The sequence below is a fragment of the Camelina sativa genome, chromosome 20 (genome assembly GCF_030686135.1).
Source record: "Camelina sativa cultivar CO46 ecotype springtype chromosome 20, ASM3068613v1".
In the NCBI taxonomy this organism is placed as follows: Eukaryota; Viridiplantae; Streptophyta; class Magnoliopsida; order Brassicales; family Brassicaceae; genus Camelina; species Camelina sativa.
This window is the reverse complement of record NC_141899.1, coordinates 35,179,595-35,206,916: the sequence shown is the minus strand read 5'-3', so window position 1 is coordinate 35,206,916 and position 27,322 is coordinate 35,179,595. Positions and strand designations below refer to the sequence as shown.

Sequence of the window (27,322 nt, the reverse complement as noted above, 5' to 3'; positions counted from 1 at the left end):
ATATGAAAAGTATAATGTAAGATTTGAAATATCTATACCAAATCTTCAACAAAAAAGAAAGGTGATATTGGTGGAAAGATAAAAGGAGAAGTTTGAAGATGGGGTTTGATAAGGCAAACAAGGAAAACCATTAAATAAGAATACTATTTGTTGTTGTTATTGTTAGATTCTTTCAACCATCAATCCATCCTCTACTACTTCTCTTTAAATTCTTGTAACCCTTTATGAGGGGGACCGAGAACCAACCATAATTTAGGGTATGGCCAAAATATTTTAAATCGAACAAGCTTTAACAACAAATTATGGGTTAAATCAAACAAGCAACGTCAAGGTAACTTATAACCCCTCAAGTAGCTGAACTGAAGATCAGCTCAATTAAAACTTCTTCAATACCACGAGTTTAAATCTCGACGGTGGGAAGAGGGGCTGATTTCACTTGTTATGGACAGTTTGAAATAAATATAGGCCGAAAATCTGAAAATTTTTTGGTGATCTTAAAAACATGGAAATATAGTAATTTACTTAGACTGAAAAACAAAATGAACATCAAAATTTAATAAATTACCTAGACTAAGAATGACAAGATATGGGATTCAAATCAACCGAAATGGTGAATCTAAACAATTAAAGTAGTTATTGCTCTTTAAGAGCTCATCTCATATCGGCTATGTAGGTATCATCTTTCTACAAATCTAAAAGCTTATTTATGACAATCAATCTTATGTGCCAATTGTACGTGAAATAGAAAACATACAAACTTAGTAACTACTAGTAACTTATGGGGGGGAAAAAGCAACATGAAGATATCTACTATAAGATTAATTTGGTGTGTAGTTATAAATCGAGAGAATATTAGGTCAATGACCATTAGATCCACTAAATGTGGTTATAAGTTTATAACACGTTATACTGTTATTTAAGGGTGGAATATACCATTCTCTTATTGGTTGTTGTTTCTTTATGCTTGATTTTTGGTTTCGAAGAGGTAAAGTAACACGTGAACTCTTCATCCTTTTCTTTCCCCAATCTTCATTTCCTTATTTCATTTTTGTGTGATCATATCTATTAGTTTTTTTTAACATTTAAAACACTTTGTTGATATGAATATACAAGATTATTATCAATGAAATTACAAATACAACAATGGTTTATGTAACAAAAATACGATAAAGAAAATACAACAATTGCTTATGTAACGAAAATATGAGTATATATGTATTTTCGAAAATGGATCACTGGACCGGAGGGTTTATAATGGAAAAGGCTGAAGTCCACAGGGCACCTAAACAATACGTGATCGCTTGGACGTGAGTGATCGCTTGGACGCCGATCACGTGATCGCTTGGACGCGTGAGTGTTCTTCCTCAGCACGTGAGTGTTCTTCCTCACGTGCATCAGCAACGAAGGAAAATAGTGATCGCTTGGACGCCGAACCATGCAAAAATATATAGAATCGTGTTCGTGATAATCATAAAACATTTAAGTGAAAGCAGTATGATAATCATAAACATGAAGGCGATCGATGATAAAACATCCATGGCAGTTAATGAACCACATGTCCGTTATGCTTTGGACCATTGGATTTGGATTTAGTCAAGACGAGGTTGATGGCTCAGAGCCGAGACGGCCAACGTGGAAAATATAAAGAAATGACTCATGCATTTGTCTCATTATTGCTCTTAAATTCTATAGAGACATATTTTCTTTGTACTCATTAGTGTTTTGTTTCTAGATTAACTTGTCTAATCTAGAAAAACGTTGCACTTATATTACAAAAGTTTTGAATTTCTAATCTATTTTTTTTGCATGAAGAACTTGTCTAATCTAGATAATGAATTTTTAGCATTTCCTTTTTGTAAAACTAAAAAATGCAGGCTCTGTTCAATGAACGGGTAGCTCATTGTTAATTTGTTACAAAGAGGCCCAAATATTTTTTATATTTTATTTTCTCTTGTGGTCAAGAGGCCCACGAAAACAACATAAAAGAAAAAATTCGTTGCAAAACATTTGACTATATTGTATATTTCCACAATTCCACATTTTTTGTTTCTGTTTTTACATGCTACATACGTAATGCAAGCGTGTCATCCAAATTATTATTATTATTATTATTTTTTTTTTGTTAACCGTGGGGATCCTAAAGGCTTTCTAGGCCCAAAGACTAATCCCACGAGACCCACGAGAAATCTACGTTTTCTTACCACTTAAGGCGTCTCTGGATGGCCAAGGGAATTTGAACCCAGGGCGGAAGCTCCAGCTGGAGCCCAAAGGTGTCATCCAAATTATTCCGAATAAAGAAAGTAAAAAATAAATCAGTGACGTACAATACATACAGAACAAAAAAAAAAGAAGAAGATAAAATACAAAAAATATTTTACAAGTATTTGTAGAAGAAGTATAATAATAATAATAAACACCTGGACGCGTATATGTATTTGGAATACGGTATGGACCGTAGCGAGTAGCTGTGGATATAACACGTAGACTTTTGAGTTCCCCCAGCTATTACCTTATCTTTATCTGACACGTGGCATTATTACAAGAATGGGACCCAATACTCCCGCTCCCCTGATGCCACTCGTTTTGTCTCTCCCATCTTATCCGAATGATCCAACGGCTATGAACGAACTCATTACTGATAATATTTTAAATCAAGTATCGGTATTTCCTCAAAATATCAAATTCATCCCTCGTCTTTTCGATCGACACTTTCTTTTCCCCTTAGTAAGTTCAAAACATCGGTGTAATGTATTTAGAAAAATGCTTTTTGTTTCATCAAAAATCTTTTTCTTTTTGTTATATTATACAATTTCTGAAATATAAGGGTAAGATAAGATCATAAAAAATAAAACTAACACAAAACAAAAGTACTATATCCAAAAACTATGTTAAAAAAAAATCACAACGATATGTTACAAATCTTTTAAAGCTAAAAAAATATATTTATAAGAGATAAAACAAATAGACATAAAATTATGAACTATAGAAAAAGCATAATTGCAAACAGATTAAACCCAACATGAAAATGATTAGATAGTCATGAGATAAATAATAAAAAATTTATAAAAAATAGAAACTGAAAATCATGTTCAAGTTATACTATTACGAAATAACATTAGACACATTTTATTAATTAAATGAGGTAAGATTTTAGTAATAAAATATCATTTAGTGTAAAACAAAAATAAAAAGTTTTCTATATTCTGCAACTATTTAATCTTAGCAAAAAAGATATCAATTATTTTAAAGAAAATAAAATTATTTTATTCATGTCGGACTTATATAATGGACTAATAACCAGAGTATGTGTGTTCAAATAATTTGAATATACCAATTTTTATTATGAATGTCGCGACAATCCTAATTTTGAATTTTAAAAATGAAAAATGGTTATTTGTCTAAATATTATTTGTTTTACAATATTATATAAATATTGAACCTAAATTAAAAGTTTTGTAAAAAGTCGTCTTATGTTTTTTTTCTTGGTTACAAGATTCAATTCACCATTTTTCAATTTACTAATAAAATCTGAACTATTGAATGTAGCAAAGTAAAAACTAATTTCAAGAATATGGCTTAATTTTAGAATATAAATAGTCATGGTAATTGTTTGAAAGAAGATATTAATATAAGGACGTAAATACAAATTTCATTAAAATATGTATTTAAAGAAAAGAGAAAAAAAGATATAATGTAGACGAAGAAAAGAGTCGGTGTTATAATATAAAGAAAGAAGAAACGATCAAATCCATCTCTCTCTCGAAGACGTTAATGGCGGAAACCGTGCAGCTACCGAGTAGGTTAGCGATTCTTCCTTTCAGGAACAAGGTTCTCTTACCTGGCGCCATTATTCGCATCCGTTGTACTTCTCATAGCAGGTATCACACGACTCTCTTATGCTTCGATCATTCCCTTCTTCTTCTTCTTCTTCTTCTTCGTCTTCCTCTGGACTTTGGTTTTGTTTTAGGTAATTTCATGTTTGTACTTGTTCGAATCAGTTGCAAAAGATCGTATAGTGCTAAAATCTGTTGAGTTAGGGTTAATTTTGTGTGGTATTGATCGTTATAGCTTACACAACATTTAGATTACCCTAATCGATTTGGTTACTTGTTTCTCTAATTTAGCGTCACACTGGTGGAGCAAGAATTATGGCAGAAAGAAGAGAAGGGTTTAATTGGCATTTTGCCAGTTCGTGATGATGCTGAGGGTTCTTCAATTGGGACGATGATTAATCCAGGTACTGGCGATATGATTTTGATAACCGGATGAATTTGATTCGATAGGATAGGAGTATCTTGTGTTGAATTGATTTCTTGTGCACCTAGGTGCTGGAAGTGATTCTGGAGAAAGGAGCTTGAAATTTCTAGTTGGTACAACAGATGCTCAGAAGTCTGATGCTAAAGATCAGCATGAAGCTCAATGGCACACCAGGTTTGGTTTATTTTTGCTCATGTTAGACTTTGATTTCATAATATGTTATAAGTAAATGTAATATGAATGCCGTGTTTCCAGAGTTTATGAAGTGCTGAGCGATGTTCTACTTTTCGAATATATAGGGGAGTAGCAGCTCGGGCTCTGCATCTGTCAAGAGGAGTGGAGAAACCAAGTGGAAGAGTTACATATGTGGTTGTCCTTGAAGGTCTGAGCAGGTTTAATGTTCAAGAGCTTGGAAAAAGAGGACCATATTCAGTTGCGCGGATTACATCACTCGAGATGACTAAGGCAGGTAAGATATAACATTTCTTTTTCTCTAATTTTATGTGACTACTGTCTACTGGTGTTCAATTTTTTCTCTAATTTCGTGTCTTATCATATGGTAAGGACCTATATATTCCGATGCTTCAACATGCAACAGAGATATTCTTTTCCCACTTAATTAGTTTCCTGCCTCTGTTGTGATCACTGACACTTTGATCTCTGCAGATAGTACTGTTTGTGCCTAATATATAGAAAAGTTTATGCTTATGAGAATTATTTGAGGTTAAAGATTCTTTAAGATAATAATTTTGAGTTGGAGCTTGTTTGGTATTGATAGTTTTTTTTTTTCTGGCTAATTTTAGTTTGGGTCATGAGATTTTATTTTTCTATTACATTTGGCTACATGGTAGTCCTTTGATGTCTTTAGCTGGTTCCTTTCTGTCCATCTGCAGAGTTGGACCAAGTGCAACAAGACTCAGATTTTGTAGCACTGTCACGCCAGTTTAAAACCACAGCTATGGAGCTTGTCTCTGTGCTTGAGCAGGTAACTTTAGTGAAACTAAACGGCTGTCTGTTTTTGGTTCCTCCTTCAAATTTTCGTTTGTGCTTCAGCATTAGAGTTTCCAAGATTACAACGCTGAAGTTATAGGTATCTGTTATCAAGAAATAAATTCTTCTTTGGGATTTTTTTTTTTCTTTCCATGGGAGCAGTTATATAATCTTCATCTCATGGAATCTGGATGATTCGTGATTGAATTAGTAACTTATGCATTACTTCTTGATTCAGAAACAAAAAACTGGTGGAAGGACAAAAGTTCTTTTGGATACAGTTCCTATCCATAAATTAGCAGACATATTTGTTGCTAGCTTTGAGATGAGTTTCGAAGAGCAACTATCTATGCTGGATTCAGTTGACCTGAAAGTAAGACTTTCAAAGGCTACTGAACTAGTTGATCGGCATTTGCAGGTTAGCTATTGATTGTCATATTCTTATATCTGTCCTCACTTTTCCCTTAGGCATTTTGAAGTCATTTTGATGTTTACTTGTGGCAGTCAATTCGCGTGGCAGAGAAGATTACTCAGAAGGTGGAAGGCCAGTTGTCAAAGTCACAGAAGGAGTATCTCTTGCGCCAGCAGGTTTGGTTTCTTCTGGCTCTTGTTGTCAATTTGAGAGGGTGTTCTCCTTCAGAGGTATGACTTGAGAATTGAAAATGGTTTCTGCAGATGAGAGCTATTAAAGAGGAGCTTGGCGACAATGATGATGATGAAGATGATGTAGCTGCACTTGAAAGAAAGATGCAAGCTGCCGGAATGCCATCAAACATATGGAAGCATGCTCAAAGGGAATTGAGGTATACTGTGCTAGAGGACAATAGCTGATAGTTGTGTGAGTGTGGACCAACTGAGGACATAATTTATTACTAGTAAGTTTCCTTTTCATTTCCTAATGCAGGCGACTAAAAAAGATGCAACCTCAGCAACCCGGTTACAACAGTTCACGAGTTTACCTGGAGCTGTTGGCTGATCTTCCTTGGGAGAAGGCAAGCGAAGAACATGAGTTGGATCTAAAAGCTGCAAAAGAACGTCTTGACAGTGATCACTATGGTTTAGCCAAGGTCAAGCAACGGATCATTGAATATCTGGCTGTTCGAAAGGTTGTTGTTTGTGTTTTTCTCTTTGACAGTGATCCGTCTTCAGTTTTCTGGTTTTATCTTGATTGAATCTTATTTATTGCAGCTAAAACCAGATGCAAGAGGCCCAGTTTTGTGCTTCGTTGGTCCACCAGGTGTGGGCAAGACATCTTTGGCATCATCTATTGCAGCTGCATTAGGTAGAAAATTTGTTCGCTTATCTTTGGGTGGTGTGAAAGATGAAGCTGACATTAGAGGACACAGAAGGACTTATATAGGAAGCATGCCAGGGCGCCTTATTGATGGGTTAAAGGTGAGTGGTTTGTTCTCTATCTAACTTATGCTGAAGAAATCTGAAAGAACCTTGGGGATTTGTTTAAATCAAGGAACTAAGCTGTACCATATAAGTTCGATATCTCTGTCTCTCTAACCTTGACGATTATAAGGGAAATAGAGAATTATAGACCATAAAAATGATTGCTAGTTAGCTTTTTCGAAAAGGCATTGGCATTGGCATAACTGTGGTGTAGATGCTTTTCTAATATGTGAATGTCCCGTTCGATAACAATCATGATGGATGGTTTGTGATATGATATCTTTTCATCACTAAGGGTTTCGCTCTATGTTTTGGATTTTAGAGGGTTGGTGTTTGCAATCCAGTGATGTTGTTGGATGAGATTGACAAAACAGGCTCGGATGTTAGGGGTGATCCAGCTTCAGCACTGCTGGAGGTTTTGGATCCAGAGCAGAACAAATCTTTTAATGATCAGTATCCTATCATGTTTACTTCTTCAATAAATATATTAGATTCAGCGTCCAAACAGTGTTAGGCTTGTTGAAAGTTTTTTGCATGAATTTTAAATCTTGAAATTGTACTTTCGCCTACTCTTAGGCAACAACCATCTTCTCTCGTAGATGCACAGATGATACTTGCTTTAGTTTGCCACTCTTTTATGAACTCAATGGTTACCTTAACTGAAAAAATAGCTATCTGAATGTCCCATATGACTTATCAAAGGTGGTTTTTGTTGCCACTGCAAATAGGGTTCAACCTATTCCACCGCCTCTTCTAGATAGGATGGAGCTAATTGAGTTGCCAGGTTATACGCAAGAGGAAAAGCTTAAGATAGCTATGCGCCATCTGATTCCTCGAGTTCTAGAGCAACATGGGCTTAGTTCCGAGTTCCTCAAGATTCCGGAGGTAGATTATTATTTATTTTATTTTTATGTATTGCCAATAATTGTCTCTCGCATGGTGCGCTAATGCAGTTCCTTTGTATGGTCGTCATAGGCTATGGTAAAGAATATAATTCAGAGATACACTAGGGAAGCCGGTGTTCGTAGTCTAGAGAGAAACTTGGCTGCTGTGGCTCGTGCAGCTGCTGTGATGGTTGCAGAGCATGAACAAACTCTTCCGTTGAGTAAAGATGTGCAGAAACTTACCTCTCCTCTGCTTAATGGTAGAATGGCGGAGGGAGGCGAAGTGGAAATGGAAGTTATTCCAATGGGTGTAAATGATCATGAGATTGAAGGTACCTTCCAGAGTCCCTCAGCTATGGTGGTGGATGAGACTATGCTTGAGAAAATTCTAGGGGTAAATCTCTTTTTTACTCTGTTCACTTATTAAATATTTGTATCACGGAATATAATCTGTAGTGGTTGTGTTATGTTGTGATACAAACGTCATATTTTGTGGAAATTTACCATGTGCTGTTTTGTTGGGTGCAATGCAGCCTCCAAGGTTTGATGACAGTGAAGCTGCTGATCGAGTGGCTTCAGCTGGCGTTTCTGTGGGTCTTGTTTGGACTACCTTTGGTGGAGAGGTCCAGTTCGTGGAGGCTACATCTATGGTAGGCAAGGGCGAAATGCATTTGACGGGTCAACTTGGAGATGTTATCAAAGAATCTGCTCAATTAGCTCTTACATGGGTTAAGATCTTCATTTGAAGCTTCACTCGTTAAATTTTTAAATCTTCCTATTCGACTGCATCTACTATTCAGAACTTAAAAAGATACTTCAGAACTCTTTCGCTGATCGTGTATTGATGTCTTTTAGGTAAGAGCCCGTGCATCGGATTTCAAGCTGGCACTTGCAGGGGATATGAATGTTCTTGATGGTCGAGACATCCACATTCACTTTCCTGCTGGTGCAGTGCCAAAAGATGGACCTTCAGCTGGAGTGACTTTGGTGACTGCTCTGGTTTCGTTGTTCAGTCAGAAACGAGTAAGAGCAGACACAGCCATGACCGGAGAGATGACACTTAGAGGTCTCGTCCTGCCTGTTGGTGGCATCAAAGATAAGGTAAGCTGCTTCTACTTCTAGCATCCCGAAGCTTCATATCTAGTAAAAAGCCCAAATTTGGGTACCATCTTACATGGCATTTGGAATAATTTTTGAGTTGAAAAACATATTTAAGAGGGCCATGTTAAATTGATGAACAGATATTGGCTGCTCACCGTTATGGTATCAAGAGAGTGATTCTACCGCAGAGGAACTCAAAAGACTTAGTTGAAGTACCCGCCGCTGTACTTTCCAGTCTGGAGGTAAGTTGGTAACTTTAATCTTAGTCTTGTTCTTGGTATTGCATTGTAGGTAAGAATTTTGCTCTATGCTAATTCGGCCCAGTGTTCGGTCCATATGAGGTCTGGTTTTGATTTGACCCTAGTTTCGTTTTGCTGACTAGTCCGCTGACCACCAAATACAAGAAAAGAATTGTGCAATAAGTCTTGTTTTCTTTCAAAAACCTTAAAAATGGGCTCTGGCAAAGCTGCATCGGGTTGGTCTGTAATGTTTTTGAATAGTTCTAAAATTGGTATGAATGGTGGAAACAGGTGATATTGGCAAAGAGAATGGAGGACGTACTGGAAAATGCATTCGAAGGAGGTTGTCCATGGCGGAACAACCACTCTAAATTATGACAAATCTATAGCTCTGTCTTTAAGACCGCAGAGTCAGAGTCGAACCATGTTGGCATATTTGGTAAGGATTCAGAATATTTGCATACCCTTTATATGGTTTTCTCCCAGTCACCTTTCCTATATTGTATGTTTGTGTATGTAATTGGCTTAAATTTATCATCTAATTTAATTTACTCATCTCTTCACGAACTCTATTATGAAAAACTGGGCTAGCTCGCATAGAGAAGTGGAATCATAAAGATTTTATGTCCTTGCACCTACGATATGATTCGTAAGTTAAGTTTCCAGCTCCTGAGCCCCCATACTGAGTGTCATTCTTCCGTAGAGAAGAGAGGTCAATTCATTTTGGAGAGACTAGAATTTTCTTTAATTGACCATCTCAATGACCTACACATTGCCCTAACAATTTTGGGCGCCGTTCGATATAGTTTAATTGTCTCTTCCTCTTTCCTCGATCTTGATCATCCTTTGATCCCATTGCTTTTTAGATAATTTCAATCCTACCATTAGAAAAATATACTTTTGTCATCTCATCTCAAGAAACGTTATGTTGGTTTCCAACCACGTTTTAATCAAGCTTAGAACACTATTACTTCTAACATTATGTCATGTTAAAAAACTTTGATCCAAGCGTTAGATGGTTATAACAAGAACTTTTATGAGCGTACTCTTGTGCCGAGGTGGCGGCATCCCAAGAAATGGTCAAATGAGCGCAGACTCGTCACCAGACATTAGCATGATCATAGCTTGGTTTGCTCTTTTATTCAAGCCACCTAATATGTAAATGTTCTTACGATGAACAAATCCAACTACGTAGAGAATCCTGAAATATGGTCCAAACGTGTACTATCATACTATAACGTATTCCTTTTGTTAAAAACATCACTGAAACGGAAGGGGTATTATTTTTTGCTTTGTAAATACCCCTTCCTGAAATATGGTCCAAACGTGTACTATCATACTATAACGTATTCCTTTTGTTAAAAACATCACTGAAACGTATTCCTTTTGTTAAAAACATCACCTTAAGATAAATCCCAATTTCCAACGCAGTAGTATCTCAACATTAACAAAAGTCATACCCAAAAATCAAGGTGCAAGGATATGAACACAACAAACACTTTCCGGGTTTGTGCCCTTTAAACAAAATCATTTATTCAAACAAAAGTCCAACACGATTAAACAAGAACAATCAATTTCTAGTTTATTCCATCCTTTCTTGTAAAAAGGGACTTCACTAATCACTTGAAAGCCAAATGATTTAATTTTTTTTTTCTTCGAAGAAATAAAGAAGGAAGAAAGAAAGAAAGAGAGAAACCCTTCTTTTAGCCCGAGAGAGCTGCGTTGATGGCGCTGTGAACCTCAACACCAATCTGTGCCTCTGCTTTCTCAAGATCTGTTGTAGCAGAAGTAAGTTTCTGTTGGAACTCAGCTAAACCCTTTTGGACTTGGCTAGGGTCAATGTGTTCAAGTGGCACAGCTTCAATCGCGATAATGTCAGCGACGGAATTTGCGTGGAGTAATGCAAAACCACTGCTCAAGAAGTATTTCTTCACGTCAGTGCCTTCATGGACGGACATGATACCAGGTTTTAGCTCTGCAATTGTTGGAACGTGTCCAGGCAAGACACCCATTTGTCCTGTTGTTGCAGGAATGATGACCATGTCGACCTTCAAGTAGATGAAGAGAAACCAATCAGTTATGGTTAAAGATATAAGAAACGAAACTCTAGAATACAAAGATGATGGCGCAGCGACAAGACAGTTGGAAAATGCATCAGCAAATATGTCAGGCAAGATATTAGTTATTGTGGCATTCTACATGACGATATACCCACAGTCTACAACATACTGATCTTCATATGAACTACGAGAATCTGAAAACAATAAAGGTATCTGATAACTGGTTGTGGAGATTAACTCATACAAATTAAGACCTTGTAATCAACATTCAGTCAACACATATACCAAGACTGTAACTGAAAACAAAAAAAGCCAGAAAGAACACTATATTTGGGATCATTTCTATGAATAGAATTTCAATTACAGACCCCTCTTCTTAAGAGTCACAATTCAAAATATCCCATTTCAATGATTGGATCAGAGGAGAAAATAGAAGCAGTAAATTAATCCACTAGGCTACACTTTTCAGTGATGAATCTAACAAGAAACTCACTTGAGAAAAGGAAGCTAACAAGCAACATTTTCAGATAGTGAGCACATGGTTAACCTGTGAATTCTAAAATGATTGTATAATTTTAGTCACCAAGAGGTACAAGTTTTCAATGCAAAGAGAAACATCCCAGAAGTAAAATAAATAACAAACGCAAAAATCAACAATTGCTAGTCTCAGGTATCGCAATCAAAACCCTAAAATTGAGCGCTGTCAGATCTAACCAAAATCAAAGGTCCTGAGACCTAATTAAGCACATTTGCATACCTTTCGATGAATCATATACCAGCGTAACAAATTATGGAACAAATCCGAAATGCTGTTCGAGATTTTTTTTCACAGATCAATAACAAACCAAAAGAGGTGTTATCCAATATCCAGATGTATCCACACAAAAGCGCGACGAACAAACTCATAGATCAATCCCTAAAAAAACAAAATGGGACCAAAAGATCGAAGAAGATGGAAAAGAACCAAACCTCTTTGCCGCTAAGCTCAGATGCGTAAGGGAGGACAAAATTGACGGTGAGCTTCGTCGGGATAGAAGAAGGAGTCGAAGGACGAGGTTTCATGAAGGCGGAGGGAGTCTGGGGCGGGTCCATGTTCGGTGCGACTTTCTTCCATGACTCGACAAAAGTCGAATCGATTGTCGATGGAACTTCCGATGAAAAGGCACGAGTCGTCACCGATTTGGACGATGCGGCGGCGACAGATCGGGAGAGGAGGCGAGAAGCTTGTTTGAACATGGCGGCGATTTTGTCTGGTGGTGGTGATTCGAGTTCTCTGAGAAATTGGGAACGTCGCAGATGAGAGAGAGAGGTTGAGAGAATCCGAAAACTCTTTAAAAATGTTGTAGCTCAAGTGTTTCTCAGACTCTCAAGTTCACGCGCATCTTCATGGCGCGTTGTGCGAGTTCAGTTTCGGCCCACATAAGCTGGGAAAAAGGCCTAAACTTAAAGCCCATGGATTTCTCTGAACTTTGAACCATCTTGAATTTGTTATTGATCAAGTTTGTCAAATACAGATTTAGGTTTAGTTTTAGACTAGTCGTCACATTTTAATTCTTCTGTTCACAGAATATTGTCACCAAAATAAATCTGAGTGTCATCAGTCATCACAAGTTAAACAAAATACGTTTGATGAAAAATGCATCCATTTCATTTCAAGAAATATAAAATAGATAGGATCTGTTAGTTTTCTATATTTATGTTCGATTTAGAATTTCTATGTTATAAAAGACAAAATAAATTTTAGTTAAATTATTAGGTTTTAGCCTTTTAGGATTAGTCTCCATTGTGTTCTAAATTTCCTTGTTGTTGCAAAACTTCTAATAGGATTATATAACTTACAACCTCTCTCTCTCTTCAGTTTCTAAAACTACCATATATCTGGCAAAACACTAATTCAGCACCAGAAATATAACCAGATGTTCTAGAGAACTGTTTTACCCAACTATTCACTGAGAAGAACTTTGTACTTTTTTAATGATTTACATGAAAAATAAGATATACCTTTTTGCTTGTCTTTCTTTATAACGATGTTGATTAATCTATGGATGGTCAAGCACCTGATTCATATGCCCAGAAGGTATCTGGATCAGGACAAAGAAGTGAAAAGTCCGGTACTTCGAGATTTGCGACGTGCCAATCAAGGAACCGAGCTTGTATTGACTTTAGTAACAAGAGGATTGTTGGTAATATCCACCACTTATCATCATCCCTGCCAAATAACATAACAAATGTTAACATCATACTCTCAATTTTTTTTTTTTGGAACTCGATATACAGGTAACGAAGTAGAGAAGTTTGATGTTCAATAAACAAAAGCAATCATCAAACAGCGAAGAGCTCTGAGTATGTCTCTAGTTCCACCAAAGTGTGAGGGTTTAAGGTTAAGACTGATTATAGTATGGATGCGAAAGATTAGTTTCATGAGATCAAAATTTAAAATTCACAAATTTACACTAGGACGGACAAAAAACACTATTTATTACCTTATGGCGTTCCAGATGTTTGGTAGCTCGTCAGAAAAAAACCCGGAATGAATGACACCGCAAATGAAAGCCACAATCTGCAGAATACATGCGAATAAGATACAGTAGTGAAAAAAATGATGGCACTTGTTTTGAACACCGTTTGTGTTGACTTACGACGTTTGTTAGAGATGTAGCGTTCCAAAGGCCGTAGATACGAGTAAGTGAGGCTCTTCTCATTTCTTTACTAAGTAACGCGTTAAGACCGGCAGGGAAAGGGCAAAGCAGAGAGAGAGGGAGAATCAGGAGGATAGCAAGAAAGGCTGCAAGGGCAAGCCAATAGAACTGAAGTAATGCAAGTAGCGTAACTGAAAGATCAGCAAGGAGAAGGATGGAGATCAAACGGAGAAGAGTATCCTGCATAAGGCACAATAATTTTTTGGCTTGTGTTAACAAAAACAACAAAAGAAAACAAATCACAACAAGAGTTATTCAGGAGAGAAGAAATTGTAACCTGACGCCCAACGGGTCGAGTATTGTTCAATAAGAGAGAAAATGGAAAAAGTAAATCCCTTCTGTACTGCAGAGAATCTAGTGAAATCTCATTGATGAGGCCTCCATTGATCCCACCATTGATTCTCTTTCGAGATAACCCATGTCCTGGTTGGATCAAGTTTTGTTGCAATTCGATAAGAGATTTGCTGGGACATGCAGCGCTGTTCCTAGATAATGGAGACAAGATTAAGCAGGTTAAGTCTTCAAGTCTCACACAAGACACAATTAGGTTCGATCAAAGAGAAGTACAATCTATCATGGCTCACCGAGGGGACTCGTCGTCACTTCTGAATGAAATTGATTGGTTTACAGTGTTCAAAGGAAAATCGCCAACAAAAACCAAGATACCGAGTTGGTAGTATCCTGAAGCTGTAGCTTGAAACCATCCAAGTTCAATTCTTACTCCATGGAATTCGAGTTGAGGATTTCCATGGCTATTTATCCACCTAATGACAGGAAGTAATGCTGAACGAATAGATCCGTGCCTCACAGTCCTAAGTTGGGCATTTAAACCGGCAACAAACCGGTGCCAAACACTTGGTGGGATGTGCTGCAATAGTGATTTGGAGCGTTTAGGAGATTTTCCAACGTGGAGATTTCGGGAAAACAAAAAATACAGAGAGGGATAAGCTAACCTGGCCAAGAAGATTTGTTAACAGTGTATCACTATGGAGACTATAAGGGGACATATAACTTCCATCTCCACCAAAAAGGATGCACATTGGGAATCTTTTCTGTATAATAGAGACCATATCTACACGCTTCTCGTCACCGCCAAGAAAGAAATCTATGTACGCAACCATCAGATCTGGAGTGGCTCCAACCTGCTTCGACGTTGGACACAGACGGTCAAAACAAGGAGTCAAAGCTACATGACGGTGAAGAATTAAAGATAATATTAATTGATAAGAACCCAAACCTTCATCCCTTTATAGAGAGCTCTAGATCTGCATGAGCGGAGGCAAGAGTGGTCATATTGAGATTTGACATATTCTTGAAGACGGTGAATTTTTCTCCTGCGACGCCATTGTTTCCATGACCAAGCGCAAGGATTTGCAAGAACTGATAGAATGCTGTGGACAGAGCCTTCCCACCAATCATACGCTGCGGTAGAGTTGATCTCATCAATAAATCTGTTAAAAGCATCTTCATACCTGCGAAACAGAAACGTACAGATGAGTGGACATGTCTTGGATAAAGTGAGCCGATGGCCAATGTCACATTGTTGAGCAAAGAGTAGAAGTGAAGAAAATAGACTCGGGATTAATGCCATACATGGTCACTATTTCAAGAAATACTGGTTATGAATAAGTAGCACAATAGATATTCTTTCTTTATCTTGCCAACAGTTTTTAGTTCAACACTTCATTGAGACACTGAACGAAAACAATCAGAACAGAATTCAACGCAGTCAAGTTATATCCTTACACTATCTCTATGATTGCATCAGGAGGAGAGTAGGGCAGATGCCAAGGTTCCCTGAAAGTGTTTGGCCCCATGAAGTACATACGGTAGGCATGGGTTTGCGTATCCTCAGACTTTGCGCCTCGAACCTGGAACGATGAGAAACCGGCATTAGAGTTTGGTTGACAGATATTGTATGTCGTACTGCGAAAAGATAAGACTTGGGAAAAGAGAATTTTCGCAACTCGATACCTCAGAGAGTGACAGAAGATGGGGTAAACAATGAGCACTCTGGTGTTCGATGGAATTGGCACCATAGAAACTCAATCTGAGCAATTTGATACTTAATGTGCTTAGCAACAGACCCAAAACTACCACTACACAAGATAGAAGAAGAGCAAAGGGCAATGGCCCTCCAAATGCATAGACAAGCTCTTCCAGAGGTGTATAGCAGTTTGGCAATCTGTATTTGTCGGATACACATTTATAGGGACAAACGGGTTCGCTAACTCCTCCTGCAGATTCAAAGCTCCTTGTCAAAAGATATCCAATTAAGAAGAAACAAAAGATCAGGGGATGGAAGAGCAAGAGAACTGTTAGATAAAATACCTCGTACATATACAAATTTTGCACGACTTGGAAGATGCTCAGGTGGGCAAGGTGTACACAGACGTTTTTCAGAGCCTTCAACATTCTTGTAAGTGCCAATGGGGCATTCCTGGAAGAACATATGGATCCAGAGATATCAAGTATCAGGCACAAGTCAACAAGGCAGAGATTTGCATTCAAGAAATACGAACAGTACTGGGACTGTCTTTTTTTGTGGTTTGTTATGCCCATTAATTTGCTGGGATAAGGGATAAGCAAATTGGCGAAAAGCTAAGACACATAAGTGGCTAGGAACGAAGAAACTACGACATAATAAACCATAAGACTTACCAAGCAAAATGTACCATATAGTCCCTTTGGACACTTCTTCCCAGTCATTGTTCCCTCTTCCCCGAAACGACCTCCATTGTCCCCTGCACCTCCTCTGAAGATATCAAAAAAGCAAGCGATTCAAGGTCTGTGTATGACTTTCATGAAGACAAGACACGTTTTGCAGATTAAAAACTTCTTTGTCAGTCTCATGAAGAAAATAGGACAGGCACAGTCTCAAGCATCAAACACTAAGGTGCCTTTATCCCCTCATGTTCATGGCGATGCTAGTACTAAATCAACGTGTATATGCATGCTTTACAATGGTAACAACAAATGACCCAAAAGGTAGCAAGCACAGAAGAGAGTTTGCTACAACTATCATGAAAATGGTACATACCTACTGCTAATGGACCCCTTGACAGTTGCAACAGGAGAATACTCGTCCCCAGTGTGTAACATGTCCCAGTGAAAATGAAGTCTCCCCCCTCCGCCCCCACCACCCCCAAGAGGGCCACCCCGCCCCCCTCGAACTGATAGAGACGAATTCTTTGAGAGCTCAAGCATCTGAAGAAAAAGAAGAATCGTCCCACCAGATCCTCCACCAGCTCCGCCGACCAAAGATCTGTTACCATTCACTATTGGCTTCCCAAGGCTTTGGCCATCAGAGCTCAGAGATCCACTCAGATTAAGTATGAAAAGAGGAAACTGGATGGAGCCAATAACTGAAAAGGTGGAAAACAAATATGTATAGGTCACTTGACTGTGCCAGATGAGTCAACAGATATATCAATGGGTACCACTGGCTGCCAGCTTTTCTTAAAATAATAGAAAAATAGATAAGTACTGACCTATCATCCCTCCACCAGTCACATCCCCATATGATTTATCTGGACTTTCTGCTCCGCTCCCCAACTCACAGGGAAAATCAGGATCGCCGTAAGTATGACCTCCGTTGCATACCCTCCCATTGAAAATGCCTGATCCCCCTCTTCCTCCATGCCCAGCACCACTACCAGCCCCATTTGAATAAAAACCCTTCCCCAAGCCACCACTGCAACCTGCCATAGAAATTTTTGTACAGTAAACCACATTTATCTTATTGAATACAAAGAAAGCTATTCAAAATTTTAACGACTTAGTGAGAATCTCTCTGCAGTGAAAAGGCATACAGCTATAGAACTTTGCTGAAAAGTGAACACAAGAATGATTTTCATAGTTTCTATACCAAATTCAGATGCAGTGATCAAGCCATCATTAGTAACTACAACCGTTCTCGCCCTGTGGATTTGAATTATGCTTCCTTTCACAAGACCACTCACAAGAATGTCCTCGACTCGACATATCTAGAAAATGAATAAGTTGAAGAATTATGAAAAGTTCGAAGCTAAAAATAAGAGAAAATCATTAACAAGTAGCAATCAAGTCTAATTTTTCTTACTCCAGGAGGGTACCACAAAAAAGGTTACTATGCACAACTAGAGGTATTACAGGAATATTGAAACTCCCAATTGTTTGGTTTATTTTAGCAAACAGTTTCGTTCAGCCTAATAATTATCCAATACTAGACTCTTACCTGCGTAATTACCTAATACGCAGTACAACGTCTATATACATCACAAAATTTAACTCGTGCCAGAAAGATAATTTTGAACCACCAAAATACTTCTTTATCAAACAGACCTGAAGGGAAAACGATAGTGTGTAATTGACATGGCAATCATCCGGCGGACTAATCAAGTCTATTGGGCATGTCTTGCTCTCGCAAAGGGTCCGAGTAACCCTGTCAAAAAGAAAGAGATTATTAGCACAAGCGTTCCAATTATTAAGTCTAGCACTAACCACCCTCATAATAATAATGTAAGCGTATAGGACGTCATACTCACGCGTTTTTGCTTTCGTAATCATCAAGTGGTGCTTGAAGTACTGACCCGGGTCCAACCTGCAAAATTGAGGAACTGTTAAAAAAGAGTTTTCATAGTTCACCGATGACTATGCCTATGTAAATGTTTGTAAATGACAGACAGAAACCTGATCTCATAATAACATACAGATATATAAGCTAACAAAAGTTGGACATTAATCATTTTAAAAGAATAGTTTCTTACAGTTATGTTGTAAAACTGAGATAAGGAAAGTCTCTGGCCTTTAATTGCATCCCCAGGACCAGTGAGCGTCAACATTCCTTGACCATATACACCCAAGTTCGCATTAGAAGTAATGACGGAATTTTCCTACAAGAAGAAAAAGTCAAAAGTTCAAAATCTGTCTTCCAATCAAACCAACGGGAGGAAGTAAGACATTATTAAATTTACAAGTTTACCGTTAGAACTGCAAGGTTGCGAACTTCAAGGACGGAGGAAGGCACCGCAGGGTTTCCTTCACCATCAATTTGAATCACAGAATTCAGCATGAGCAGCATCTTCGTAACAAGTCGTAATGCACCAAAAACCTTCATTTAAGGACAATATAACTTAGCATATAGGAGGAGCAGGATGGTAAACGAGAAACAAGATTGTTGCTGAATGGTTAGGAACAAGAACCTGCCTTTATAACGGAGTTACTCATTAAAAGCTCTTCTGCAACAAGCTCAAATTCTGAAATTGGATACTTTGATAACCCAAAGACAATGCTGCTTCCCCGATAAAGACTGATTTGACCTCTGACCTTTACAATCAGAATAATAAATAAAAAACATTTAGGGGTAGTGCCACCGTAAAAATATTTAAAGAAAGAGAGACGAAGGAGCTTCTATTTAAGCATCCTTTAATAAGATCAAGAACTGTAAAATTGCAAGGTCACTGTTGAAAAGAAAAAATATAGAGAGCATTCATATTATGGTATATACCTTCGATTAAAAAAGGTTTACACGGATCACAAAAGAATTAGGGGAGAGAAGACAATTCAGGACTATATCAAAAGAAAAGAAAATAGAAATTCTGAAAATTAACTGACCTGCATTCTGGTCCATAGCAGCGGGACTAAAACTTTTGCATTATTATCTACATAGATGTTTGACCACAGAGGTCTTGTAGGAAAGTCGAGCAACGGAGTTTCTGTCTCTGTAGTCATGTTTTCGTTTCCAACCCTTAAACTAACTAATTCTGCATTGAAATACGTTCCAGCAGCTCCAGCATTTTTGGGGCACCCGATACTTGCGCCACCTACAGTGAATAGAACCAGATAATTTTGTATGGATTAACTGCTGATATTCAACACAGCCTAATATAAAGAACTATAACCACAGGAAACAAGAAAGGACATCAAGTTTACTTATAACAGGGAAAAGGGAAATATATGGTTTATAAAAACTACTTGAAAGCAACGATTAAAACAGAACACTTGCATAAGCGCTGAAAGGTAGCAAACGATAAACAAACCATGCACAAGAACTTTGATATCTTCTTGTATGCTGTAACAGTCAAGGGAGATCCTTCCTCCACCACCTCCACCCCATCCCCTCCCACCCGATGCAGATAATTTACCGTAACCCTTCCTGCATATTCAAATGATACATGAGAAAGATTGAACTGAAACAAAATTAACAAGTGACCATCCAAAACCCTTGATATACCACATTCCTATGACAAGATCCGATAGTAAGATCAATCTCAAAGTATATCCAGAAATTTGTTTGCAGCACTAAACAGATAGTAAAATCAAATTGAAAGTATACCCAAAATTTGCAAGTGATTAAGATAGGACTCAAATGGGAAGCATGAACTTACAGCTTTACTGAATGAATAAAGATACTTCCTCCAGATCCTCCACCCCCTTCCTGTCCACCATCACCACCATCTGCTGAAACAGTTCCATTCATATGTATTGTGTCATTCAATAGGAGTTTGACACGACCTCCACCTTTGCCTCCGAATTCCGTAGTGGACTTAACACCTCCCTCGCTCCCATAGCTCCACGGTTCATGCAAAGACGACCAAGCATAAACGTCACCACCCCAATAGGTTGTTTTATTGCTCTTGAGACACGAAGCACCTCTCCCACCATGGCCTCCACCCGCACCATCAGTACCATACGGTGTTCCACTAGTCTGAGAAGGAGGTGGTCCAGCCAATGCTGTCGTGTAGATAGAAGAATTGGTATCCATTGTTAAATTGATAGCAGAGAAAACCACAGAACCAGCAACGATTCTTGCTGATTGACCCACATGAATATTTCCAGAAACATTGAAGGTGATCATACATCCTTCAATGGGGCAATCAACTAAGACATTGGCAAGTATGTTCAGACTGCCCGTTCCATAAACATAAAGATCAGAATCGAAACGCAAATTCGAGTTCACTGTACAAGTGGTATTCAACGATCCAACACCATCCAGGTCCTGACAAGTCACGTTACTGGGAGCACTAGAATTCCCAGAATCTACATCTGAAAACAATCTCAAAGGGCTCTCAAATTCAGTGTCCCCCCCATACTGTGATAAGCTGAAACATGGCGTGGAAACCAAAAAGACACACAAGAACACCAATCCAAGCATCACCAACGAAATCCAAAATCAGTCGCACACTGTCCCAGAGAACCAAAACAACACTGACGACATCTAAGAAGTCGCAATTCTCAGTCGCTTGAGTTCAATTCCGCAACGATTCCACAAAAAGACTAAACTAATCTCTGAATTCACCAACAACCTCCACAAAATCTGAACAGATTCTTCTTCTGCAACAGTAAAGCAAGCAATCGCATAAGAAAATTTTCAAAAAGGAAAAAAAAAAACCTAAAAAGGCGGAAAAAACAATGAGTACGCAACAACGCGACGCGAAGAGAGTTCAGAGATACGTCATCCAACAACATACAGAGAAACGAAGAAAGCAAAGAGAGGAGAGTGGGAGAAATGCTAAACCTGATTCAGAAATCGAGCGAGAAAACGAAGGAAAAAAATCAGTATGAAGCTTTTGGGATCTTAAGGAGAAGTGGTGAGAGTCAGAGATGGTCTTTTTCTGTTTTACTTCGCTTTCCCTTTCTTTTTTTCTTTTCCTTCAGCGTATGAAAGAGAGAGAAAGAGAGAAGAGAGAGGACTGTTATGGAGTTGAAGCTACGCTTAAATCTAATGTACAGCTGTCCTCTGCTCCAAGAAATAAATAATTTTTTACTTTCTTTTTCATTCAAAGTTGTTTATGTAAATTATTAATTTCACATTAAGTAAATTTGATTATTGTGTGTAATCTATAAAAAATCACATAATTCAGTTGGAAAGAATTGATTTGCTTTGTATGATTGAAATTAGTACAAAATTTAATGACTTGAGTGTTTTTTTTGGGTGAAATTAATGACTTGAGTTAATCATAATGCCCTTTGTTTTTTTCCCACAAATCACGAGATTACCCCTTCTGAGTCTGCAGGTTTGTGATGCAACCGTTACAAAATTTCTTTTGTCCGTACTATAATACCTTAGACTTAGGGCCCTGACTGGTTCAAAACGCTGCGGTTGCGGTTGCGGAAGATTGCGGAAGCGGGCGATTGCGGTTTCAAGCGTTATTAAGCGTTTTGAACGACTGGTTTAAGCGGTTTAAAATTGGTGCATTTGCGGGAGGTTTACGACTGGTTGACCAGCGGGTGCAATAGCGGTTGAACATAATAAATGTGATATATAATTATATAAATGTTTTAAAATATCTAAAACTTTATTAAACTTGAATTTATAATTAAAATTCATTAAAAATACTAAAATAATTATTAAAAAATAAATAAATTTCATAATGAAATACTTATTACTTTATGCATTTGGATTTATTACCAAAACTTTAATTAAGTAATTTGATAAATGACTAAAACATATGTTTTAGATCGTAGATCTTCTTTCTTAAATCTCACACACTCAATAAGTTTTGTGGGGCAGTTTTTGCATCAGTAGTAATGATCAAATGAGTTGAGAAGAGTCACTCGTGATTTGTTTTTATTTTTCACAAATAATCTTATTTTCTTAAATTTCTGATGAAACGTTATATTTATTTAGATTTTTTTGAACTTATGTGCGATGTGCCATTAAATTTACATCAAGTTTTCTGGGTTATTGTTAATTGAAATATTATTTTCTTCCAATTATTTATTTTTTTAATATTTTTAATCTTATCCGTACTTCATTTTCTCTCATCCTTAATGAATAAAATAGTTAGGTAAAAAATATATATAAAATATATTTCATTATCATTGATTTGTTTCAAATTTTTTCTAAAAAAAAAAAAAAAATTTGAAACGCAAACGCCCGCAACCGCAAACGCTTGCGGGAACCAGCTTTTGGAATTCAACGGTTGGGAGCGATTGGGAGCGACTGGGAGCGATTGGGAGCGATTTGTGTGATTGGCCCCAAACGCTAGCAACCGCCCCCGCAAACGCAAACGCAGCGTTTGCGGGAGCTAGCGGGAGAACCAGTCAAGCTCTTAAAATACTTGAGGCGGGTCAAAGATAATAATATAGTAGGAAAACCAAAATTAAAGAATTGAGTCCAAAAAAATATCTAATTTAGTTGTTGGCAAAAAATATTTGTATATCTCTAGTTTAGTTGTTGACAGAAAAAAATAAATATCCAATTTGGTTCAAAATATTAGAGACGGTTTACTCCATCGATTCATATCAATCCTTATAATATACTCGAATATAAATTGGTAGATAAGATCATAAGAGTAAGAAAAAAAATTTGAGCTATATGATTAAATTTCAAATTATTTTCCTTTTTTTGGCATGTTTCAGTAGTTTATAAAGAGGAAATATGAGGCGTGACAAAAGCCAATATTTAGGGGGAAAATTAAGATATTGATTCAAAAGGGCCAACTATACCCTGAATCGAGTAAGCACGTATAAAGTTCACGGCATCTATCTACACATTTCGGGATATTTTTTATTTTTCATTTCAAAGAAAAAAAAATATATTCCAGTCTGTGAGAGAGAGTCTCTTTCAGTTTTGTGTCTCTCTCTCTCTTTTGTTTTGTATTTGAATTTAAAGCCAAAGCTAAAGAGAAGCCTCGAGGGTTTCTTGTACCCCTGGGTCTTCGGTTCGGTTTGTTCAGATTGAACCGAATAAACCCACAAATGTCGGATTTCGGTTCCGAGAGAGGAATAGGGAGTTAACCGATCGAATGCAATTAAATTGGGAATTCGGTTTCGGATTAATCGGGTTCGGAATCTGATTTCCGATCGGTTTTCATTAACCGAGGTATAAAAGCTTATTAACACTAAACCTAATCACATTCACCCGCAGCCAACTCTCTCAAACCCTAGTGCGACTCAAAGGCGATTCTTTCGCTGTGAACACCAAACTCCGACTCACTGACTTTTCTTCATTGTTTCTTCTCTCTTTCTCGTAATCTCTTCTTCTGTTACTCTTCTTCGTCTTCTAACAAGTATATCGGCGGTGGAAAATCAGATTTGGTGAACCCTAATCCCCAAATCGAAAAGGTAGACTCTGGTTCCTTTCAATTTCTGTTCTTGTAATCGAAATGGTTTAAAACCCCTTGGGTTTCTGTAAATTTGTAGTAGCATAATCTCGGATTTATAACAAAAAAACCCTAACCCTAAATTTTTCAATTCGATTTATTTTCGAAATTTTGTTATAGTTTCTTGATTTCTTCTGCTAGGTTGTTAAATGTACTACTGTTGTTTTTAGTTTGAAGTTTTAAGCTAAAATTAACCACAACCTAGGGATGTTGTTAGTCGATTGAATTGAGTAGACTTTTCTTGATGGTAAACTTGTTTAAACTTCTCTAATGCTAAGCGTCTGTTATGCTTTGTAGATGGAGGCTGAAGATTACGACCCTAACGTCCAAAAGGATGGTGAAGTACCTGTTATCATAGAAGGAACTGCTCAGGCTGGGACTGCTCAGGCTGCGACTGCTGCGGGTGGGAATAAAAGATCAAAACCAGACCCTAGTGTACAACCTAAGGCGAAGAAGAAGTATCCTAAAAGGGCTCCGGTCTGGAAACACTTCACTCAAAGGAATGATGATGATCCATTCAGCTTCTGTAAGTATTGTCAGCAACAGGTTGGGTGTGATACGAAGCTATCAGGGACTAGTGCGATGAAGGGTCACATAGAAAGATGCCAAAAGTTTAAGGATTTCAATGCGACGGAAACTCAGACTGCTTTAGGTGCTGATAAGAGGGGGGATATGAGGGTCATTAAGTATGATCCTCAGCTTTTTAGGCAGTGTACTAATCAGCTGGTTGTGATGAATGAGTTACCTCTTTCATTTGTTGAAACCGAAGGGTGGAAGCGCTTTTGTTTAAACATTTTGCCTTTGTACCAGACTTTCTCGAGAAGGACCTCTTCAAAGGACATAGCTGGAATGTTTCTGCAAGAGAAAGAAGAGTTGAAACACTTGTTTAGTGTTGAGCAGCAAAGAGTTTCTCTTACGACAGATATATGGGTTTCACAAACAACCTCTGTCAACTACATGGTGGTGACTGCTCACTGGATTGATGAGAAGTGGGCAATGCAGAAAAGGATACTTAGCTTTAAGGTAGTGACTGATCACAAAGGAGACACCATTGCAGGACAGCTTTTGGATTGTTTAGATGAATGGGGGATTAAGAAAGTCTTTGCAGTGACTGTTGACAATGCTAAGAATAATGACAAGGCTTTGGAGGTTTTTAGAGATGAGTTGAGGCTGAGAGGAGGAGAAGCTTTAGTCGCAGATGGTGATTTCTTGCATATGAGATGCTGTGCGCACATCCTCAATCTGATAGTGGCAGATGGAATGAAAAAAGCAAAACATAGTATTTCTGCTATCCGGAATTCAGTCAAGTATGTGAGATCATCATATACAAGACTGAAATCTTTCGCACTCAGGTGATAACTTCAAACATTAACTTCTGATTTTTATTTATTACTTTAGCATTTAGTCTAACTTCTTTGTTTTCTCTATTTATTGATTAGGTGTGACTCAGGGAAGGTGTGTAGAGGCAGCTTGCCTCTGGATGTCATTACTAGGTGGAATTCAACCTACCTAATGCTGACTCAAGCTTTGAAGTTGAGAGTAGCATTTGACAAGATGCTGAGTGAGGACAAGCTGTATGAGGATTACTTCAATGAAGTTGATGAAAAATCCAAGATTAAACGTGAAGGACCACCAATGTTTTCTGATTGGGAAGAGGTGTCAAGGTTAGTGAGGTTCCTGAAAATCTTTTACAACTGCACTTTGACATTTTCTGCCTCTACATCAGTGACTTCAACTGATGCTTATAAGCACATAGTGAGCATTGAGAGAAGTCTTATCACTAGATGTGGAAACAGTAATGAAGAGGTTAGAAAGCAGGCTCATATTATGTTTGATAAGTTTGATAAGTATTGGGATGGGTTGATGAATATGAATTCGATCATCATTGTTGCTAGTGTTTTAGATCCCCGGAATAAGATTCAGTTTGCTACTCTCTGCTTTGAACAGCTTTATGGTAAGAATACAGTAGAGTTTAAGAAGCTTAGTACCAGACTTACATCTGTGATGAAACAACTGTACTCGGAATACAGTTTGAGACTTAGCAACCCTATGGATGTTGATCAACCAGAAGCTGAAAATCCGAGACATGTTGTAGATGACTTATCCGATGATGATGACTGTGAGGGTATTGATTCTTTATACAACAAGCTGGTTAGATCTAAGGGACCAGTAGAAGGCTGCAGTGAGTTAGATATCTACTTAACTGAGAAGACAGAGGTTAGAGTGGAGAGTTCTTTGGGTTTCCCTTATGATGTCCTCTCATGGTGGAAGTGCAACAGCCAGAAGTTCCCAATCTTATCTGCAATGGCTAAGGATGTTCTAGCTATTCAAGTCTCCTCTGTTGCTTCGGAATCAGTTTTTAGCACAAGTGGTCGAGTCTTGGATTCATATAGGAGTTCTTTAGCTCCTTATATGGTTGAGGTTCTGATTCTCACACAGCAATGGCTTAGGTGCAACTTCAAAGCAGATGATGAAGTTGCAAACATAACCCAAATGATGGAGGATGTTGCATTCTTTGAATCCCTTGGTAAGTATAACATCTCTGTTTATATACATTTCTTCATTTTATCTTACTGATAAGTTCTCACACTTGTTTGTTTTCATTGTGTAGATTCACGGAATGCACAGACTCAATGAAGTTCTTTATATAAGTTGAGTATTTCAATTTATGTCTTCTTGCTTGTTACTTGATAGCTTATTGACTGTTAGAACAAACCGATTATAAGTTCTAATGCTTCTTTGTTCTCAATGTTTACAGGTAATCATAGGCTGCTCTTTTGTCCTTTTTGATGTGGATTAGCAGCTTTAACTTAACTATTGGCGCAAATGGAAACTCCCCATACCTCATTAGTACATTTTGACTAGGATAAGGAGCCTGCGACCAAGACCAACAGCCAACAGCCTTATTGTATTGATTCAATACCCTCTCTCTCTCTCTCTTTTGAACAATGTGATGGTATTGTCTCAATTCTAAACTGTTCTTGAGGCTTCTTTTGGTTCTTACTTCTGATATGGCAAATATGGTCTGTAATGGTACATTGATGAGCAAAGTCTCATTTTTTTGGCTATTTCGGTTTAGAAAAACCGAACTACATTGTATTTCGGTTTTATTCGGATAAGAATTTTAGGCAGCAAACCGACCCGAATTACCCGAGAACCGTTTAAACCGACCCGAATCTTTAATCGGATTATTTCGAAACCAATTTGAAAAATCCGAATAACCCTGAAAACCGAATAAACCGTTCCGAACAAACCGAAAATTCCGAAGCCCCAGGGCTAGTTTCTTGTCTGTTTGAGGTTAAACCAGAAATACAAAGAGCGTTTCGTGTCGTTCGGGAAAACGATTTTTAAACTTGTGGACCCAACAATGAGCATCACCGTCGCATGTTCGTCATGACATGTGTTCATGATCACGTAGAACCCATCTAAGACACGAATACTCCGTCCAAACAAAATCTAACGTTTTCGTGACTATTAGTCTATGCTACCCAATCCATTTTCATCAAAAGCCAAAAAGGACCAAAAAAACCATGGCTATTTTCTTTATCCAAACAACCTTACCCAACACCAAATACAATTCATACCAGACCAACCTCGGATATATTA

At 37.8% G+C, this 27,322-nt stretch overlaps 4 protein-coding genes across 7 annotated transcripts; 2 read left to right on the top strand and 2 right to left on the bottom strand.

Annotated features, from left to right (window-relative positions):
- The first annotated feature begins 3,622 nt into the window (after positions 1-3,622).
- Positions 3,623-9,436, top strand: LOC104772936 (lon protease homolog 2, peroxisomal). Its single transcript, XM_087505281.1, has 17 exons — positions 3,623-3,878; positions 4,125-4,237; positions 4,326-4,431; positions 4,557-4,726; positions 5,151-5,242; positions 5,486-5,665; positions 5,752-5,835; positions 5,923-6,050; positions 6,152-6,353; positions 6,436-6,642; positions 6,968-7,098; positions 7,317-7,530; positions 7,621-7,923; positions 8,063-8,257; positions 8,385-8,630; positions 8,771-8,872; positions 9,161-9,436. Exons 1-17 carry the CDS (start codon positions 3,772-3,774, stop codon positions 9,245-9,247), a joined length of 2,667 nt encoding a protein of 888 aa, XP_087361407.1. The 5' UTR covers positions 3,623-3,771; the 3' UTR covers positions 9,248-9,436.
- Positions 9,437-10,253: 817 nt separating this feature from the next.
- Positions 10,254-12,346, bottom strand: LOC104771974 (ATP synthase subunit delta', mitochondrial). The gene is made up of 2 exons (XM_010496610.3): positions 11,899-12,346; positions 10,254-10,917 (listed from the first exon to the last, which is right to left on the bottom strand). The coding sequence occupies exons 1-2, from the start codon at positions 12,163-12,165 to the stop codon at positions 10,573-10,575; spliced, it is 612 nt and encodes a 203-aa protein (XP_010494912.1). The 5' UTR covers positions 12,166-12,346; the 3' UTR covers positions 10,254-10,572.
- Positions 12,347-12,715: 369 nt separating this feature from the next.
- On the bottom strand, positions 12,716-21,420 carry LOC104771973 (uncharacterized). 4 transcript variants are annotated; one of them, XM_087505277.1, is made up of 23 exons: positions 21,127-21,420; positions 19,997-20,942; positions 19,649-19,764; positions 19,224-19,432; positions 18,816-18,935; positions 18,592-18,720; positions 18,377-18,502; positions 18,155-18,210; positions 17,952-18,051; positions 17,497-17,614; positions 17,120-17,329; positions 16,669-16,993; positions 16,290-16,383; positions 15,960-16,068; positions 15,603-15,865; positions 15,375-15,499; positions 14,866-15,100; positions 14,582-14,770; positions 14,213-14,496; positions 13,906-14,113; positions 13,569-13,808; positions 13,413-13,489; positions 12,716-13,138 (listed from the first exon to the last, which is right to left on the bottom strand). In XM_087505277.1, the coding sequence occupies exons 2-23, from the start codon at positions 20,761-20,763 to the stop codon at positions 12,979-12,981; spliced, it is 4,260 nt and encodes a 1,419-aa protein (XP_087361403.1). In that variant the 5' UTR covers positions 20,764-20,942; positions 21,127-21,420; the 3' UTR covers positions 12,716-12,978. The 4 variants fall into 4 exon arrangements, with proteins under 4 accessions (XP_087361403.1, XP_087361404.1, XP_087361405.1 ...); XM_087505278.1 differs by having other exon boundaries at positions 13,906-14,107; positions 21,127-21,332; XM_087505279.1 differs by having other exon boundaries at positions 18,812-18,935; positions 21,127-21,303.
- A 3,741-nt stretch (positions 21,421-25,161) lies between these two features.
- Positions 25,162-26,372, top strand: LOC147919884 (zinc finger BED domain-containing protein RICESLEEPER 2-like). The gene is made up of 2 exons (XM_087503376.1): positions 25,162-26,243; positions 26,328-26,372. Exons 1-2 carry the CDS (start codon positions 25,229-25,231, stop codon positions 26,351-26,353), a joined length of 1,041 nt encoding a protein of 346 aa, XP_087359502.1. The 5' UTR covers positions 25,162-25,228; the 3' UTR covers positions 26,354-26,372.
- Positions 26,373-27,322: the final 950 nt, after the last annotated feature.

Excerpts from the sequence above, each read along its gene's own strand:
- LOC104771973 (XM_087505277.1), bottom strand. The coding sequence starts at position 20,763 with ATGCTTGGATTGGTGTTCTTGTGTGTCTTTTTGGTTTCCACGCCATGT. Across the intron at positions 18,052-18,154 it reads GATTACGAAAGCAAAAACGC|GGTTACTCGGACCCTTTGCG; the intron begins GTGAGTATGACG and ends TCTTTTTGACAG. Across the intron at positions 14,114-14,212 it reads AGTGACGACGAGTCCCCTCG|GAACAGCGCTGCATGTCCCA; the intron begins GTGAGCCATGAT and ends TCCATTATCTAG.
- LOC147919884 (XM_087503376.1), top strand. The coding sequence starts at position 25,229 with ATGCTGACTCAAGCTTTGAAGTTGAGAGTAGCATTTGACAAGATGCTG. Across the intron at positions 26,244-26,327 it reads TGCATTCTTTGAATCCCTTG|ATTCACGGAATGCACAGACT; the intron begins GTAAGTATAACA and ends TTCATTGTGTAG.
- LOC104771974 (XM_010496610.3), bottom strand. The coding sequence starts at position 12,165 with ATGTTCAAACAAGCTTCTCGCCTCCTCTCCCGATCTGTCGCCGCCGCA. Across the intron at positions 10,918-11,898 it reads CTGAGCTTAGCGGCAAAGAG|GTCGACATGGTCATCATTCC; the intron begins GTTTGGTTCTTT and ends ATCTACTTGAAG.
- LOC104772936 (XM_087505281.1), top strand. The coding sequence starts at position 3,772 with ATGGCGGAAACCGTGCAGCTACCGAGTAGGTTAGCGATTCTTCCTTTC. Across the intron at positions 7,924-8,062 it reads TGCTTGAGAAAATTCTAGGG|CCTCCAAGGTTTGATGACAG; the intron begins GTAAATCTCTTT and ends GGTGCAATGCAG. Across the intron at positions 8,631-8,770 it reads TTGGTGGCATCAAAGATAAG|ATATTGGCTGCTCACCGTTA; the intron begins GTAAGCTGCTTC and ends ATTGATGAACAG.